This window comes from Oncorhynchus masou, chromosome 29 (assembly GCF_036934945.1).
Source record: "Oncorhynchus masou masou isolate Uvic2021 chromosome 29, UVic_Omas_1.1, whole genome shotgun sequence".
NCBI classification, from domain to species: domain Eukaryota; kingdom Metazoa; phylum Chordata; class Actinopteri; order Salmoniformes; family Salmonidae; genus Oncorhynchus; species Oncorhynchus masou.
The window spans coordinates 5,301,775-5,322,651 of NC_088240.1; the positions used below are offsets into that span (position 1 = coordinate 5,301,775).

The 20,877-nt window shown below is 42.2% G+C and overlaps 1 protein-coding gene across 1 annotated transcript in view; it reads right to left on the bottom strand.

Moving 5' to 3' along the window:
* The window catches only part of LOC135518878 (syntaxin-binding protein 5-like), a 184,831-nt gene that overhangs the window by 142,020 nt on the left and 21,934 nt on the right, over positions 1-20,877 (bottom strand). The window contains exon 2 of the mRNA XM_064943832.1: positions 14,008-14,105. Within this exon, the coding sequence (XP_064799904.1) occupies positions 14,008-14,105 (98 nt within the window). The remainder of the gene's footprint in view (positions 1-14,007; positions 14,106-20,877) is intronic.

The following is a 20,877-nucleotide window of genomic DNA, read 5'->3' on the forward strand; positions in this document are numbered from 1 at the left end:
TGTGAGGTCTGGGGTCCGCTCACCAACCAAAAATTCACATAATGGGACAAACAACAAATTGAGACTCTGCATGCAGAATTCTACGGAAAAATGCTCAATTTACAACGTAAATCACAGAGTAATGCATGCAGAGCAGAGTTAGGACAATACCCGTTAACTATCTGCCCGAGGCAGACCTGGCTCACAAAATGAGGTGGAAACTGAGATGCACTTCCGAACCTCCTGCCAAACGTATGATCATATTAGAGACACATATTTCCCTCAGATTACACAGACCAATAAAGAATTTGTAAACAAATTAAATTTTGATAAACTCCAATATCTAAGTGAATACCACAGTGTGCAATTAAAGCAGCAAGATTTGGGACCTGTTGCCACAAGAAAAGGGCAACCAGTAAAGAACAAACACCATTGTAAATACAACCCATATTTATGCTTATTTATTACAATCCAAATGTATGTTTATTTGTTTTCCCGTTTGTACTTGAACTATTTGCACATAATTACAAGTATATAGAAATAATATGATATTTGAAATGTCTCTATTTCTTTGGAAATTTTTTAAGTGTAATGTTTACTGTTCATTTTTTTATTGTTTATTTCACTTTTGTTAATTATCTATTTCACTTGCTTTGGCAATGTTAACATACTGTATGTTTCCCATGCCAATGAAGCCATTTTAATTTAATTGAATAGAGGGAAAGAGAGAGAGGAAGGCAGCCAGAGAACCAGCAGTCCGTCCTATCTCATCCAGCAGGACAGGCCAGATTGATGGAAGACAAAGAGAAGGAGAAGAGAGAGAGAGAGAGAGAGAGAGAGAGAGAGAGAGAGACAGAGAGAGAGAGAGACAGAGAAAGAGAGAGAGACAGAGAGAGAGAGAGAGAGACAGAGAGAGAGAGAGAGAGAGAGAGAGAGAGAGAGAGAGAGAGAGACACAGAGAGAGAGAAACAGAGAGAGAGACAGAGAGAGAGAGAATACATAAAAAGGGGAGGAGAGACGCAGGGGAAAAAGAGGATAAGAGGAGGGGAAGACGAGGGAGGTAAGGGTTTAAGAGGAGAGGGTGGCTGTCGGAGGGAATAGGAGGAGAAAGAGGAGGGGAAGACGAGGGAGGTAAGGGTTTAAGAGGAGAGGGTGGCTGTCGGAGGGAATAGGAGGAGAAAGAGGAGGGGAAGACGAGGGAGGTAAGGGTTTAAGAGGAGAGGGTGGCTGTCGGAGGGAATAGGAGGAGAAAGAGGAGGGGAAGACGAGGGAGGTAAGGGTTTAAGAGGAGAGGGTGGCTGTCGGAGGGAATAGGAGGAGAAAGAGGAGGGGAAGACGAGGGAGGTAAGGGTTTAAGAGGAGAGGGTGGCTGTCGGAGGGAATAGGAGGAGAAAGAGGAGGGGAAGACGAGGGAGGTAAGGGTTTAAGAGGAGAGGGTGGCTGTCGGAGGGAATAGGAGGAGAAAGAGGAGGGGAAGACGAGGGAGGTAAGGGTTTAAGAGGAGAGGGTGGCTGTCGGAGGGAATAGGAGAAAGAGGAGGGGAAGACGAGGGAGGTAAGGGTTTAAGAGGAGAGGGTGGCTGTCGGAGGGAATAGGAGGAGAAAGAGGAGGGGAAGACGAGGGAGGTAAGGGTTTAAGAGGAGAGGGTGGCTGTCGGAGGGAATAGGAGGAGAAAGAGGAGGAAAGAAAAGAATGTTATGGGGTGAAGAACGAAAGACAATACGATTCTAGTCTGATGATAGGCCCACTGCTGGGCTGTATTCAGTCTGATGATAGGCACACACACACACACACACACACGTAAATGTTCATGCCCACCAACCCATTAGCAGCTTGATTAAATTAGATGATTTTACTAGCCTCTATTAGTGTAATGACAGTTTTATCAATGGCCACTATTACAGTCTTATTGGGATAACCTGTTGACATGCCCCTTTGATGTCCAACTCAAGACTATCCCTGTGTCCATGAACACATATCATATTCCTCATTTAAAAGGAGCAGTAACTGAAATACAGACACTGACTGTATCCCTGTAACCTCTCACATAATATAGTTTAATACAATATTAACTCCTGCAGAATTATGGTTATATTATTTTTGCAGTAAAATAATATAACCATTGTTCATTTTGTCTAGAGAACAGGAGTGGAGAAATATAATATAATACATAATTTCTTTCTTTCAGCGTCTCTTGAGAAAATGTGAGTGCTTGTGTAATGTGTCATCTTTGACACTGCTCTGCAAGCGGACAGTATTTCTGTAACGGCGTTCTTCTTTTGTTGACGGAGAGTCGGACCGAAATGCAGCGTGTAGGTTACTCATGTTTATAGAAAGACAAACGAACAAACTATACACAAATAACTAATAAATACAAAAACAACAAACAGAACGTGAAACCTATTACAGCCTGACTGGTGCACACTACACAGAGACAGGAACAATCACCCACGAAATACAAAGCGAAACCCAGGCAACCTAAATACGGTTCCCAATCAGCGACAACGAGAATCACCTGACTCTGATTGAGAACCGCCTCAGGCAGCCAACCCTATTTAACACACACACACACACCCCTAATCAACTACAATCCCAAACACTACAAACCCCCATACGAAAATACAATACAATAAACCCATGTCACACCCTGGTCTAACCAAATATATAACGAAAACACCAAATACAATGACCGAGGCGTGACAATTTCAAGCACATAACATATGGACCCCTTGGCTGCAGTTCAACACGTCTCCAGACGAACTGAAGTCTGAAGAACTGAAGTCTGAAGAACTGAAGTCTGAAGAACTGAAATCTGAAGAACTGAAGTCTGAAGAACTGAAGTCTGAAGAACTGAAGTCTGAAGAACTGAAGTCTGAAGAACTGAAATCTGAAGAACTGAAATCTGAAGAACTGAAGTCTGAAGAACTGAAGTCTGAAGAACTGAAGTCTGAAGAACTGAAGTCTGAAGAACTGAAGTCTGAAGAACTGAAGTCTGAAGAACTGAAGTCTGAAGAACTGAAGTCTGAAGAACTGAAATCTGAAGAACTGTAGTCTGAAGAACTGTAAAGAACTGAAAGAACTCTGAAGAACTGAAAGAACTCTGAAGAACTGAAATCTGAAGAACTGAAGTCTGAAGAACTGAAGTCTGAAGAACTGAAAGTCTGAAGAACTGAAGTCTGAAGAACTGAAGTCTGAAGAACTGTAGTCTGAAGAACTGTAGTCTGAAGAACTGAAGTCTGAAGAACTGTAGTCTGAAGAACTGTAGTCTGAAGAACTGAAGTCTGAAGAACTGAAGTCTGAAGAACTGAAGTCTGTGTGTAGTGCTGTAAGAAACCCAGCATAAATCCCCAAACAGCAAGCAATGCAGGTGTAGAATACATGAGTCCCCAACAGAAACAGGATGTTGGTGGGCCTGTAAACAATGGTACGCTGGTATAATAACATGATGTTGGTGGGCATGTAAACAATGGTACGCTGGTATAATAACAGGATGTTGGTGAGCCTGTAAACAATGGTACGCTGGTATAATAACATGATGTTGGTGGGGCTGTAAACAATGGTACGCTGGTATAATAACAGGATGTTGGTGGGCCTGTAAACAATGGTACGCTGGTATAATAACATGATGTTGGTAGGCCTGTAAACAATGGTACGCTGGTATAATAACATGATGTTGGTGGGCCTGTAAACAATGGTACGCTGGTATAATAACATGATGTTGGTGGGCCTGTAAACAATGGTACGCTGGTATAATAACAGGATGTTGGTGGGCATGTAAACAATGGTACGCTGGTATAATAACATGATGTTGGTGGGCCTGTAAACAATGGTACGCTGGTATAATAACATGATGTTGGTGAGCCTGTAAACAATGGTACGCTGGTATAATAACAGGATGTTGGTGGGCCTGTAAACAATGGTACGCTGGTATAATAACATGATGTTGGTGGGCCTGTAAACAATGGTACGCTGGTATAATAACAGGATGTTGGTGGGCCTGTAAACAATGGTACGCTGGTATAATAACATGATGTTGGTGGGCCTGTAAACAATGGTACGCTGGTATAATAACATGATGTTGGTGGGCCTGTAAACAATGGTACGCTGGTATAATAACATGATGTTGGTGGGCCTGTAAACAATGGTACGCTGGTATAATAACAGGATGTTGGTGGGCCTGTAAACAATGGTACGCTGGTATAATAACAGGATGTTGGTGGGCCTGTAAACAATGGTACGCTGGTATAATAACATGATGTTGGTGAGCCTGTAAACAATGGGATACGCTGGTATAATAACATGATGTTGGTGGGCCTGTAAACAATGGTACGCTGGTATAATAACATGATGTTGGTGGGCATGTAAACAATGGTACGCTGGTATAATAACAGGATGTTGGTAGGCCTGTAAACAATGGTACGCTGGTATAATAACATGATGTTGGTGGGCAATGTAAACAATGGTACAATGGTACGCTGGTATAATAACATGATGTTGGTGAGCCTGTAAACAATGGTACGCTGGTATAATAACAGGATGTTGGTATAATAACATGATGTTGGTGAGCCTGTAAACAATGGTACGCTGGTATAATAACATGATGTTGGTGAGCCTGTAAACAATGGTACGCTGGTATAATAACATGATGTTGGTAGGCCTGTAAACAATGGTACGCTGGTATAATAACATGATGTTGGTGAGCCTGTAAACAATGGTACGCTGGTATAATAACATGATGTTGGTGAGGCCTGTAAACAATGGTACGCTGGTATAATAACATGATGTTGGTGAGCCTGTAAACAATGGTACGCTGGTATAATAACATGATGTTGGTGGGCCTGTAAACAATGGTACGCTGGTATAATAACATGATGTTGGTGGGCTGTAAACAATGGTATAATAACATGATGTTGGTGGGCCTGTAAACAATGGTACGCTGGTATAATAACATGATGTTGGTGTGAGCCTGTAAACAATGGTGGGCATGTAAACAATGGTACGCTGGTATAATAACATGATGTTGGTGGGGCTGTAAACAATGGTACGCTGGTATAATAACAGGATGTTGGTGAGCCTGTAAACAATGGTACGCTGGTATAATAACATGATGTTGGTGGGGCTGTAAACAATGGTACGCTGGTATAATAACAGGATGTTGGTGAGCCTGTAAACAATGGTACGCTGGTATAATAACATGATGTTGGTGAGCCTGTAAACAATGGTACGTAAACAATGGTACGTATAATAACATGATGTTGGTGGGCCTGTAAACAATGGTACGCTGGTATAATAACATGATGTTGCTGAGCCTGTAAACAATGGTACGCTGGTATAATAACATGATGTTGGTGGGCCTGTAAACAATGGTACGCTGGTATAATAACATGATGTTGGTGGGCCTGTAAACAATGGTACGCTGGTATAATAACATGATGTTGGTGGGCATGTAAACAATGGTACGCTGGTATAATAACATGATGTTGGTGGCCTGTAAACAATGGTACGCTGGTATAATAACATGATGTTGGTGAGCCTGTAAACAATGGTATGGTATAATAACAGGATGTTGGTGGGCTGTAAACAATGGTACGCTGGTATAATAACATGATGTTGGTAGGCATGTAAACAATGGTACGCTGGTATAATAACATGATGTTGGTGGGCCTGTAAACAATGGTACGCTGGTATAATAACATGATGTTGGTGGGCCTGTAAACAATGGTACAATGCTGGTATAATAACAGGATGTTGGTGAGCCTGTAAACAATGGGTACAATGGTACTGGTATAATAACAGGATGTTGGTGAGGCCTGTAAACAATGGTACGCTGGTATAATAACAGGTTGGTGGGCCTGTTGGTGATAATAACAGGATGTTGGTGGGCCTGTAAACAATGGTACGCTGGTATAATAACATGATGTTGGTGGGCCTGTAAACAATGGTACTCTGGTATAATAACATGATGTTGGTGAGCCTGTAAACAATGGTACGCTGGTATAATAACATGATGTTGGTGAAACAATGCCTGTAAACAATGTTGGTAGGCCTGTAAACAATGGTACGGGTATAATAACATGATGTTGGTGAGCCTGTAAACAATGGTACGCTGGTATAATAACATGATGTTGGTGAGCAATGGTACTGTAAACAATGGTACTGGTACTGGTATAATAACATGATGTTGGTGGGCCTGCAATGGTACTGTATAATAACAGGATGTTGGTGGGCCTGTAAACAATGGTACGCTGGTATAATAACATGTTGGTGGGCCTGTAAACAATGATGTTGGATGTTGGCCTGTAAACAATGGTACGCTGGTATAATAACAGGATGTTGGTGGGCCTGTAAACAATGGTACGCTGGTATAATAACATGATGTTGGTGGGCCTGTAAACAATGGTACGCTGGTATAATAACATGATGTTGGTGGGCCTGTAAACAATGGTAATAATAACAATGTTGGTGGGCCTGTAAACAATGGTACGCTGGTATAATAACATGATGTTGGTAGGCATGTAAACAATGGTACGCTGGTATAATAACATGATGTTGGTGAGCCTGTAAACAATGGTACGCTGGTATAATAACATGATGTTGGTGAGCCTGTAAACAATGGTACGCTGGTATAATAACAGGATGTTGGTGGGCCTGTAAACAATGGTACGCTGGTATAATAACAGGATGTTGGTGGGCATGTAAACAATGGTACGCTGGTATAATAACATGATGTTGGTGGGCCTGTAAACAATGGTACGCTGGTATAATAACATGATGTTGGTGAGCCTGTAAACAATGGTACGGTATAATAACAGGATGTTGGTATAATAACAGGATGTTGGTGGGCCTGTAAACAATGGTACGCTGGTATAATAACATGATGTTGGTGGGCATGTAAACAATGGTACGCTGGTATAATAACATGATGTTGGTGGGCCTGTAAACAATGGTACGCTGGTATAATAACAATGGATGTTGGTGGGCCTGTAAACAATGGTATAATAACATGATGTTGGTGGGCTGGTATAATAACAGGATGTTGGTGGGCCTGTAAACAATGGTACGATGTTGGTGGGCTGGTATAATAACATGATGTTGGTAGGCCTGTAAACAATGGTACGCTGGTATAATAACAGGATGTTGGTAGGCCTGTAAACAATGGTACCTGTAAACAATGGTACGTAAACTGGTATAATAACATGATGTTGGTGGGCCTGTAAACAATGGTACGCTGGTATAATAACAGGATGTTGGTGGCCTGTAAACAATGGTACGCTGGTATAATAACATGATGTTGGTGGGCATGTAAACAATGGTACGCTGGTATAATAACGCTGGTATAATAACACGATGTTGGTGGGCCTGTAAACAATGGTACGCTGGTATAATAACATGATGTTGGTGGGCCTGTAAACAATGGTACGCTGGTATAATAACAGGATGTTGGTGAGCATAGTACGCTGGTATAAAACAGGATGTTGGTGACCAATGGTACGCTATAATAACATGATGTTGGTGCAAAACAATGGTACCTAGGAAATAACAGACTGACCTGTAAACAATGGTACGCTGGTATAATAACAATGTTGGTGGGCCTGTAAACAATGGTACTGGTATAATAACATGATGTTGGTGGGCCTGTAAACAATGGTACACTGGTATAATAACCCTGTAAACAATGAATGCGCTGGTATAATAACAGGATGTTGGTGGGCCTGTAAACAATGGTACGCTGGTATAATAACAGGATGTTGGTGGGCCTGTAAACAATGGTACGCTGGTATAATAACAGGATGTTGGTAGGCCTGCAATGGTATAATAACAGGATGTTGGTGGGCCTCAATGGTACGCTGGTATAATAACATGATGTTGTAGAGCCTGTAAACAATGGTCCTGGTATAATAACATGATGTTGGTAGGCCTGTAAACAATGGTACGCTGGTATAATAACATGATGTTGGTGGGCCTGTAAACAATGGTACGCTGGTATAATAACACGATGTTGGTAGGCCTGTAAACAATGGTACACTGGTATAATAACAATGTTGGTGGGCCTGTAAACAATGGTACCTGGTATAATAACAGGATGTTGGTAGGCCTGTAAACAATGAGATAATAACATGATGTTGGTAGGCCTGTAAACAATGGTACTAATAACATTGTTGGTAGGCCTGTAAACAATGGTACGCTGGTATAATAACAGGATGGCGTTGGTAAACAATGACATGGTATAATAACATGATGTTGGTAGGCCTGTAAACAATGGTACGCTGGTATAATAACAATGTTGGTAAACAATGGTACGCTGGTATAATAACATGATGTTGGTGGCATATTGGTACGCTGGTATAATAACATGTTGGTAGGCAAACAATGCCCAGGATGTTGACATGTAAACAGCTACGCTGGTATAATAACCAAGGCCTGTAAACAATGGTACGCTGGTATAATAACATGATGTTGGTAGGCTCTGGTACGTGGTATAATAACATGATGTTGGTCATGTAAACAATGATGACGCTGGTATAATAACAGGATGTTGGTGGCCTGTAAACAATGGTACGCTGGTATAATAACATGATGTTGGTTGTAAACAATGGATGATAATAACAGATGTTGGTAGTGTAAACAATGGTCGCTGGTATAATAACAGATGTTGGTGGGCAGAACAATGGATGGTATAATAACAGGATGTTGGTACCTGACCTTATAATAACAGGATGTTGGTGGGCCTGTAAACAATGGTACCTGGTATAATAACATGATGTTGGTGGGCCTGTAAACATCCAGGTATAATAACATGATGTTGGTGGCCTGTAAACAATGGTATAAATAACAGCAAAACAATGGTTATAAGGATGTTGACAATGGTACTGGTATAATAACACGATGTTGGTGGGCCTGTAAACAATGGTACGCACACACACTGTAAACAATGGTACATAATAACACATGTTGGTAGGCCTGTAAACAATGGTACATAATAACATGATGTTGGTGGGCCTGTAAACAATGGTACACACCTGTAAACAATGGTACACTGGTATAATAACATGATGTTGGTGGGCCTGTAAACAATGGTACGCTGGTATAATAACATGATGTTGGTGGGCCTGTAAACAATGGTACGCATAATAACAGGATGTTGGTGGGCCTGTAAACAATGGTACGATAATAACATGATGTTGGTGGGCCTGTAAACAATGGTACACTGGTATAATAACATGATGTTGGTGGGCCTGTAAACAATGACTGGTATAATAACAGGATGTTGGTGGGCCTGTAAACAATGGTAGCAGGTATAATAACATGATGTTGGTGGGCCTGTAAACAATGGTACAGGATAATAACATGATGTTGGTGGGCCTGTAAACAATGGTACGCTGGTATAATAACATGATGTTGGTGGGCCTGTAAACAATGGTACTGGTATAATAACATGATGTTGGTGGGCCATGCCCTGATAATAACATGATGTTGGTGGGCCTGTAAAAATGGTACGCTGGTATAATAACATGATGTTGGTGAGCCTGTAAACAATGGTACGCTGGTACATGATGTTGGTGGGCAATAAAACATGATGTTGGTGAGCCTGTAAACAATGGTACGCTGGTATAATAACAGGATGTTGGTAGGCCTGTAAACAATGGTACAACATGATGTAAACAATGGGCACAGCACTTATACAAATGATGTTGGTTGGCCTGTAAACAATGGTACTGGTATAATAACAGGATGTTGGTAGGCAGTAAACAATGGTACGCTGGTATAATAACATGATGTTGATGTAAACAATGGTACGCTTAATAACATGATGTTGGTGGGCCTGTAGCTGGTATAATAACATGATGTTGGTAAAGTAAACAACACCTGGTTAATAACAGGATGTTGGTAGGCCTGTAAACAATGTGGTATAATAACAGGATGTTGGTGAGCCTGTAAACAATGGTATGCTGGTATAATAAAGGATGTTGGTAGGCCTGAAACAATGGTAATTTAATAACATGATGTTGGTGAGCCTTAAACAATGGTACGCTGGTATAATAACAGGATGTTGGTAATGTAAACAATGGTAGGGTATAATAACATGATGTTGGTAGGCCTGTAAACAATTCCTGGTATAATAACAGATGTTGGTGGGCCTGTAAACAATGGTAGGCTGGTATAATAACAGGATGTTGGTTGTAAAAATGGTACGCTGGTATAATAACATGTTGGTGAGCCTGTAAACAATGGTATGCTGGTATAATAACAGGATGTTGGTAGGCCTGTAAACAATGAGGATAATAACAATGTTGGTGAGCCTGTAAACAATGGTATCTGGTATAATAACAGGATGTTGGTGAGCCTGACTTATAATAACAGGATGTTGGTGAGCCTGTAAACAATGGATAATAACAGGATGTTGGTGACCTGTAAACAATGGTACGCTGGTATAATAACACATGTTGGTGAGCCTGTAAACAATGGTACGCTGCATGTTGGTGAGCCTGTAAACAATGGTACGCTGGTATAATAACATGATGTTGGTGGGGCTGTAAACATGGATTATAATAACATGATGTTGGTAGGCCTCAATGGTACCCCCTAACATCAATCTACCTGTAAACAATGGTACGCTGGTATAATAACATGACAAAGGTGGGCAAAAACAATGGTACGCTGTATAATAACATGATGTTGGTGAGCCTGTAAACAATGGTATATAATAACATGATGTTGGTTTTACAATGGGAACAACAGACTACGCTATTTCAACATGACTTTGTTGAAGTAATAACAGGATGTTGGTGGGCATCTTTGGCAGCAATTACAGCCTGAGACTATGACTTTCTTTATGATGCCCCACCCTGCAGTGCTAGCTACGCTTGGAAAATTTATCTTTGTCGACTGTAACCTTTTTTTTTCGGGGAAGCTCATTCTTTCCGGCGTGGTAGACATCTGCTTCGATACCAATCTACCTATTCTGCTAGCATATTGTCCATCCAGCCCAGCATTGACCAGCTCTCATGCCAGGGCCTTCTGTCATGAGAGCGGTCGTTGTGGGCAGGTTGGTGTGTTTTTTGGATGAGGGAGGATTCATTACCTGACCTTTATTGAAAAGCCATTCTGTTTCACATCCAGTATGGCGTTAACAGCAATGTTAAAGAGACAAACTGATACAAATGAGCGCGCACACCAGAGACTGATACACACAGAGAAACAGAGACAGACTGTCAAGTTAGCAGGCAGAAGAAAACACAGGATCAGAGAGATTGAATGAATAGAGATACAGAAAGGCTGATTGAAAGCCATGCCCTGACCAGATAAAATGCTATTTCACAATAAAAAAAAAACGTCAACTGGTGTATAAGGAGGGGCACTCAACATGTACAGCACTTACACAAATGACTGATGATTGGCTGAATTAAAAACTGGTAAGAAGAAGCTTGTGGGAGTTATTTTGTTAGACTTCAGCTTATGACATTATAGATCTTAGTCTGCAGCTGGAAAAACGTAGTCTGAGGTTAACACCGCTCTGGAGCGGGATTTTATCAAGGATCTCTCTGTACTTTGCTCTGTTATTCTTTCCCTCGATCCTAACTAATCTCCAAGTCTCTGCCGCTGAAACACATCACCACAGCATGATGCTGACTCCACCATGCTTCACCGTAGAGATGGTGAGTGGTTTCCTCCCTCCAGATGTAACACTTGGCAGTAATGCCGAAAAGTTCAATCTTGGTTCATTCAGACCAGAGAATCTTGTTAGTCATGCTCTGAGAAACCTTTAGGTGCCTTTTGGCAAACTCCAAGCTGGCTGTCATGTGTCTTTAACTGAGGAGTTGCTTCCATCTGGCCACTCTACCATAAATACCTGATTGGTGGAGTGCTGCAGAGATGGTTGTTCTTCTGGACAGTTCTCTCATCTCCACAGAGGAACTCCGGAGCTCTGTCAGAGTGACCATCAGGTTCTTGGTCACTTCCCTAACCATGACCCTTCTTCCTCAATTACTCAGTTTGGCCTGGTGGCCAGTTCTAGGAGGAGTCTTGATGGTTTTAAACTTCTTCCATTTAAGAATGATGGAAGCCACTGTGTTCTTCAGGACCTTCAAAACTGCAGAAATGTTTTGGTACCCTTCCCCAGATCTGTGCCTCGACACAATCCTGTCTCGGAGCGCTAGGGACAATTCCTTCAACCTCGTGGCTTGGTTTTTGCTCTGACATGCACTGTGGGACCTTATATAAACAGGTTTATCCAATCAAGTTGTAGAAATATCTCAAGGAGTATCAATGGAAACAGGATGCACCTGAACTCAATTTTGAATCTCATAGTAAAGGGTCTGAATACTTACATAAATAAGGTATTTGACTTTTTTATTTTATTTTTTTAAATACATTTGCAAACATTACTAAAAAAAACAGTTTTCACTTTGTCATTATGGGGTATTGTGTGTAGATTGATTAGGAAAAATATACATGTAATTCATTTTAGAACAAGGCGGTAACGTAACAAGATCTGGAAAAAAAGGGGGAAGGGCTCGGAATGCACTGTAACTATGACGATGACTCAACATTATACACGTCAGCGGCCACAGCAAGATAAATCACTGCAACACTTAACAAAGAGCTGCAGTCAGTTTTAGAACGGGTGCCAAGTAATACGCTGGTCCTACATATTTCAAGAACTAAAAGCATTGTACTGGAACAAATCATTCACTAAACCCTAAACCTCAACTAAATCTTGTAACGAATAATGTGGAAAATGAGCAAAGTGAGATGACTAAAAGCTGCTTGGTGGATTGTAAACTGTCATGGTCGAAACACATGCAACAGTAGCTAAGATTAGGAGACGTATTTTAAAAAATAAAACGCTGCTCTGCATCCTTTACAAGGTTACCAACAAAACAAGAACTACAGGGCCTAGTTTGGTTGCACTTGGACTACCGCCCAGTCATATGTTCGAGTGCCACAAACATTTGACCCAGAACAGGGCAACACGGCTGGCCCTTAAATGTACACAGAGACGATCGTGTCAATCTCTACTGGTTCAAAGTAGAGGAGAAGATTAACTGCATCACTACTTGTCTTTGTGAGAAGCATTGACATTTTGAAAAATACCAGGATGTTTATTCAAATGATTAGCACACAGCTACCCAAGACACCCATACATACCCAACAAGACATACCACCAGGGGTCTCTTCACAGTCCCCAAGTTCAGAACAGACCTTGGGAAACACAGAGTACTACACAGGAAATCCATTCCATATCGGGTAACTGATGCAAGCAGTGACATGAGAGTACTCGGGGGTACTCAGGTGAGAAGAAAGCCTTACCCAAATGTATAGTAATTTATTTTAGAAAAAAAAATATGTGAATAGCATTTATATTTGGCGTACCCCCGACGGCATTGTGCGTACCCCAGTTTGGGAATACATACCCTAGTCTATACCTGGACACTTTCAAATGACAAGTAGAAAAGAAGGATGAGGGAGAAGGAGAGAGAGGGGATAGAAAAAATGGAATAAAGAGAAGATAGAGAACAAGAGGGAGGGAGAATGAGAGACATAACGAGAGAGAAACAAAGAAAGAGGGGGAAAAGAATGGAATAGAAGGATGGACTGGGTGACGGGTCACATGAGAGCTGTGATACGTGTGCTTAGCCTCTCAATGCTAATGATCATTCAGTCATGGGACTCCTCTCCATCAAACAGAAATCTGAGCCAGTCAGCGTTTTATCAAAGCATCTGCTGAAAGTCCAGAGAGAAAAAGGGAGACAGAGGAAGAGCCCGACAGCTAGGGACAGGGACAAGAAAGAGAGAGGAAGAGAGGTGTTCTCAGTACAGACACAGACAGACTCTCTCTGTCTCTCTGTCTCGCTCTGATGACGCTGGCTATATGAAAGTATAAACTCCTACCTGGGAAGGATCAGTTGCCTCCTGGGATCACAATCTGGCAAACAGACAGGTTTGACTCCGCGATATGACAGCCATGACAACAGCGGAGGAGAGGAGGGATGAAGAGAGGGCTAAAAAGAGTAGAGCAAAGGATACATCCGTATGCCTCCTGTTCTGGAGCCGATGGCCAGGATCTTCTGGACGGGGTCGAATGCCAGGCAGGTGGGCTGGTAGGGGAAGCCATGGCGTACCGTCTGGAATGGAAAACAAACAACAACATTAACATTCACGTTCAATACACAGTTTCAAAGTATATAAAAGGTGTTATTGAGTAGGAATCTGTATGCAGGAAACCTTTCTTTTTCAAGTCAACGTACTTCATTATAGTAGACTAGTCATCAGAGACAAAAAATGCACAGGCACACACACAGACAAATAAACACAGGCACACACACAGACAAATAGACACAGGCACACACACGGACAAATAAACACAGGCACACACACAGACAAATAGACACAGGCACACACACGGACAAATAAACACAGGCACACACACAGACAAATAGACACAGGCACACACACGGACAAATAAACACAGGCACACACACAGACAAATAAACACAGGCACACACACAGACAAATAAACACAGGCACACACACGGACAAATAAACACAGGCACACACACAGACAAATAAACACAGGCACACACACGGACAAATAAACACAGGCACACACACAGACAAATAGACACAGGCACACACACACAGACAAATAGACACAGACACACACACAGACAAATAGACACCTAAACATAGTCTGAAATAGGAGCAATGATTCCAGGAGCACAAGGTCCGCGTCATTGTAAATGAGACGTTGTTCTTTATTGACATGACAGGTCAAATAAAGATCAAATAAAATATGAAGATCCATGACAGATCAGAAAATATAAAGAAAGAAGGGGCTTCTAGAATGGATTAACAGCAAGAGAATCCACACTAAGGTTCTCTCCATGGTGCTGAAATATTCAGTGGCTCTTTCCACAGGAAATTTAGACAGAAGTTAAAATCTGCGCGGGCGCTGTCCACTAGAAGTGGTGCTGAAATCCACTGCCCAGGGGTCTACAGTCCCTGCCCAGATTCTATACTGATAATATAGTCACTGCACAGAATCTATACTAATAATCATACCAGCACTGGCCATAATCTATATAAATTATATAATCTATATATAATCTACATGTTACTTACTGACCTCCCAGGAGACCCAGACAGCTTGCTACAGTATACGTTAGTATAACTATTTGAAATGTCTTTATGTTTTTGGAACGTTTGTGTTTATTGTAAAAACATGTATTGTTTATTTCACTTTTGTGTATTATCTATTTCACTTACAATGGCAATGTAAACATATGTTCCCCATGTCAATAATCACCATACCTTGAATTTAAATGCAATTGAATTGAGAGATACAGAATTGAGAGATACAGAGACAGAAACACAGAGACAGAGAGAAGCAGACACAGAGATAGAGACAGAGAGAGAGAGAGATAGACCGAGAGAGACACAGAGATAGAGACAGAGAGACACAGAGAGACAGACGACAGACACAGAGATAGAGACAGAGAGAGAGAGACAGAGATAGAGACAGAGATTGAGACAGAGAGAGAGACAGAGATAGAGACAGAGAGAAACAGAGAGAGAGAAACAGAGATAGAGACAGAGAGAGAGACAGAGAGAGAGAGAGAGAGAGAGAGATGCAGACACAGAGATAGAGACAGAGAGAGAGACAGAGACAGAGACAGAGACAGAGACAGAGATAGAGACAGAGAGAGAGACAGAAAGATAGACAGAGACAGAGATAGAGACAGAGAGAGAGAGACAGAGAGAAACAGAGATAGAGACAGAGAGAGAGAGAGAGACGCAGACACAGAGATAGAGACAGAGAGAGAGAGAGACAGAGACAGAGATGGAGACAGAGAGACGCAGACACAGAGACAGAGACAGAGAGAGAGACAGAGACAGAGAGAGAGAGAGAGAGAGAGAGAGAGAGAGAGAGACAGACACAGAGACAGAGACAGAGATAGAGACAGCTCATCTCTTGGCAGTAGTACTGTAGACTACTTTATCACTGACCTCAACCCAGAGTCTCTCAGAGCGTTCACAGTCAGCCCACTGACACCCCTATCAGACCACAGCAAAATCACAGTCTACTTGAACAGAGCAATACTCAATCATGAAGCATCAAAGCCAAAGGAACTGAGTAACATTAAGACATGCAACAGATGGAAGGAATGCAGTTTGGAAACCTACCAAAAAACACTTCGGCAACAACAAATTCAATCCCCTTTAGACAATTTCCTGGGTAAAACGCTCCACTGTAATAGTGAAGGTGTAAACTTGGCAGTAGAAAATCAGTGTATTTAACCTCTCAGCTTCCCTATCAAATCTAAAAAACTCAAATAGAAAACCGAAGAAAATTAACAATAATGACAAATGGTTTGATGAAGAATGCAAAAATCTAAGAAAGAAATTGAGAAACCTGTCCAACCAAAAACATAGAGACCCGGAAAACCTGAGTCTACGCCTTCACTATGGTGAATCACTAAAACAATACAGAAATACACTACGGAAAAAGAAGGAACAGCATGTCAGAAATCAGCTCAATGTAATTGAAGAATCCATAGACTCTAACCACTTCTGGGAAAATTGGAAAACACTAAACAAACAACAACACAAAGAATTATCTATCCAAAATGGAGATGTATGGGTAAACCACTTCTCCAATCTTTTTGGCTCTATAACAAAGAATAAAGAGCAAATACAGATCTTAGAATCAACTATTAAAGACTACCAGAACCCACTGGATTCTCCAATTACATTGAATGAGTTACAGGACAAAATAAAAACCCTCCAACCCAAAAAGGCCTGTGGTGTTGATGGTATCCTCAATGAAATGATCAAATATACAGACAACAAATTCCAATTGGCTATACTAAAACTCTTTAACATCATCCTTAGCTCTGGCATCTTCCCCAATATTTGGATTTAAGGACTGATCACCCCAATCCACAAAAGTGGAGACAAATTTGACCCCAATAACTACCGTGGAATATGTGTCAACAGTAACCTTAGGACAATCAACTGCATTATCATTAACAGCAGACTCGTACACTTCCTCAATGAAAACAATGTACTGAGCAAATGTCAAATTGGCTTTTTACCAAATTACCGTACAACAGACCATGTATTCACCCTGCACACCCTAATTGACAACCAAACAAAACAAAGGCAAAGTCTTCTCATGCTTTGTTGATTTCAAAAAAGCCTTCGACTCAATTTGGCATGAGGGTCTGCTATACAAACTGATGGAAAGTGGTGTTGGGGGTAAAACATACGACATTATAAAATCCATGTACACAAACAACAAGTGTTGGGTATAATTGGCAAAAAAACACACACATTTCTTCACACAGGGTCGTGGGGTTAGACAGGGATGCAGCTTAAGCCCCACCCTCTTCAACATATATATCAACGAATTGGCGCGGGCACTAGAAAAGTCTGCAGCACCCGGCCTCCCCCTGCTAGAATCCAAAGTCAAATGTCTGCTGTTTGCTGATGATCTGGTGCTTCTGTCACTAACCAAGGAGGGCCTACAGCAGCACCTAGATCTTATGCACAGATTCTGTCAGACCTGGGCCCTGACAGTAAATCTCAGTAAGACCAAAATAATGGTGTTCCAAAAAAGTTCCAGTCACCAGGACCACAAATACAAATTCCATCTAGACACTGTTGCCCTAGAGCACACAAAAAACTATACATACCTTGGCCTAAACATCAGCGCCACAGGTAACTTCCACAAAGCTGTGAACGATCTGAGAGACAAGGCAAGAAAGGCATTCTTTGCCATCAAAAGGAACATACATTTCAACATACCAATTAGGATTTGGCTAAAAATACTTGAATCAGTCATAGAGCCCATTGCCCTTTATGGTTGTGAGGTCTGGGGTCCGCTCACCAACCAAGACTTCACAAAATGGGACAAACACCAAATTGAGACTTTGAATTCTGCAAAAATATCCTCCATGTACAACGTAGAACACCAAATAATGCATGCAGAGCAGAATTAGGCTGATACCCACTAATTATCAAAATCCAGAAAAGAGACGTTAAATTCTACAACCACATAAAAGGAAGCGATTCCCAAACATTCCATAACAAAGCCATCACCTACAGAGAGATGAACCTGGAGAAGAGTCCCCTAATCAAGCTGGTCCTGTTCACAAACACAAACAGGACAGCAGCACAATAAGACCCAAGCAAATCATGAGAAAACAAAAACATAATTACTTGACACATTGGAAAGAATTAACAAAGAAACAAAGCAAACTTGAATGCTCTTTGACACTAAACAGAGAGTACACAGTGTCAGAATACCTGACCACTGTGACTGACCTAAACTTAAGGAAAGCTCTGACTATGTACAGACTCGGTGAGCATAGCCTTGCTATTGAGAAAGGCCGCCGTAGGCAGACATGGCTCTCAAGAGAAGACAGGCTATGTGCTCACTGCCCACAAAATGAGGTGGAAACTGAGCTGTACTTCCTAACCTCATGCCCAATGTATGACCATATTAGAGAAACATATTTCCCTCAGATTACACAAACACACAAAGAATTCAAAAAACAAATCAAATTTTGATAAACTCCCAAATCTATTGGGTGAAACACCACATTGTACAATAACAGCAGCAAAATGTGACCTATTGCCACAAGAAAAGGGCAACCAGTGAAGAACAAACACCATTGTAATTACAACCCATAATTATGTTTATTTATTTCCCCTTTTGACTGGAACAATTTGCACGTCATTACAACATCGTAAATAGACATAATGAGATTTGAAATGTCTTTATTCTTTTGTACTTTTGTGAATGTAATGTTTACTTGTTACAGTTTTTCCCAATTGCTAAAACACACTTTTGCAAACTGGGCTGGTTTTATCGAAATACTTAACACAATTCACAAAACCACACACCCAAACTGCAAAATAAAGCACTGCAACCAAAACTACATATAGCATTATCAAAATCAAACGTGAGCACGAAATGGCACACAATTCATACATATTACCAGATTGTTGTCTAACCAACTACACACTGGGCATAATGAAAAGCACTCTCATCTTTAGTATGCTTTGCCATAATACTAAAATAATTCAAATTCTAGAAAATTCTTCAGATGCACAGAAATATTTGCAAATGCACGCACATGCCGTTGAAACATTTTATTTTTCACCAAACAAGTCAGTGCAACATATGCACAGCAGATATATTTACATTGGACTTAACAAAAATATGCTCACAAAATAACAGTCAACTGAAAGAGAAAATAGCATAAAAAAAGGCAAGAAAAATAATTAGGCAGCATCTTGCCGCACAGCTGGGTCTGGCCACAACGCCTCATCCACATCACAGGCTATATCTTCCCTTGCACGATGAGAGCTCACGTTGTCCCATACTACAACGTTGTCCCATACTACAACGTACCCGGGTTCTTTGATGATCTGCATCATTCATACGCTCTGGTGGTATGAGAATGTTCTGGAGTCTGGCCAGAAATGTGAGAATATGGGCTGTGTTGTATGGTCCAAGGTTGGCGTGACGGTGGAGGACACCATGCGTACTGGAGATGGCAGCGCACATTGTGATGTTCCCACCACGTTGGCCAGGAACATCTATAATGGGGTGGAGAACACCATGCGTATTGGAGATGGCAGCGCACATTGTGATGTTCCCACCACGTTGGCCAGGAACATCTATAATGGGGTGGAGAACACCATGCGTATTGGAGATGGCAGCGGACATTGTGATGTTCCCACCACGTTGGCCAGGAACATCTATAATGGGGTGGAGAACACCATGCGTATTGGAGATGGCAGCGCACATTGTGATGTTCCCACCACGTTGGCCAGGAACATCTATAATGGGGTGGAGGACACCATGCGTATTGGAGATGGCAGCGCACATTGTGATGTTCCCACCACGTTGGCCAGGAACATCTATAATGGGGTGGAGGACACCATGCGTATTGGAGATGGCAGCTGACATCTGACATCTTGGTTTCTTTGAGAGTTTCTCTCAAACGGCACATTATAAAGTAGTTTCATTCTAATTTGGTTTCGCGTGAGAATGCGAGCCAATGTGGACAGACTGACTCATTGAATGTTGTTGAATATGGTGTTGTCTTGGATGATTTCTCGTAATCTGATTTCATTATTTTCCAGAACCAAGTTTACAATGTTAGCTTCCTGTATCCCGGTGAACATGTGGCCCCTTCCTCCACCATGGTTGTGGCCCCTTCCTCCACCGTGGTCATGGCCCCTTCCTCCACCGTGGTTGTGGCCCCTTCCTCCACCATGGTTGTGGCCCCTTCCTCCACCATGGTTGTGGCCCCTTCCTCCACCATGGTTGTGGCCCCTTCCTCCACCATGGTTGTGGCCCCTTCCTCCACCATGGCTGTGGCCCCTTCCTCCACCATGGTTGTGGCCCCTTCCTCCACTGTGGTTGTGGCCCCTTCCTCCACTGTGGTTGTGGCCCCTTCCTCCACCGTGGTTGTGGCCCCTTCCTCCACCGTGGTCGTGGCCGCTTCCTCCACCATGGTTTTGGCCCCTTCCTCCACCGTGGTTGTGGCCCCTTCCTCCACCGTGGTTGTGGCCTCTTCCTCCACCGTGGTTGTGGCCCCTTCCTCCACTGTGGTCGTGGCCCCTTCCTCCACCATGGTTGTGAACCCTTCCTCCACCGTGGTCGTGGCCCCTTCCTCCACCATGGTTGTGGCCCCTTCCTCCACCATGGTTGTGGCCCCTTCCTCCACCATGGTTGTGGCCCCTTCCTCCACCATGGTTGTGGCCCCTTCGTCCACCATGGTTGTGGCCCCTTCCTCCACCATGGTTGTGGCCCCTTCCTCCACCATGGTTGTGGCCCCTTCCTCCACCATGGTTGTGGCCCCTTCCTCCACCGTAGTTGTG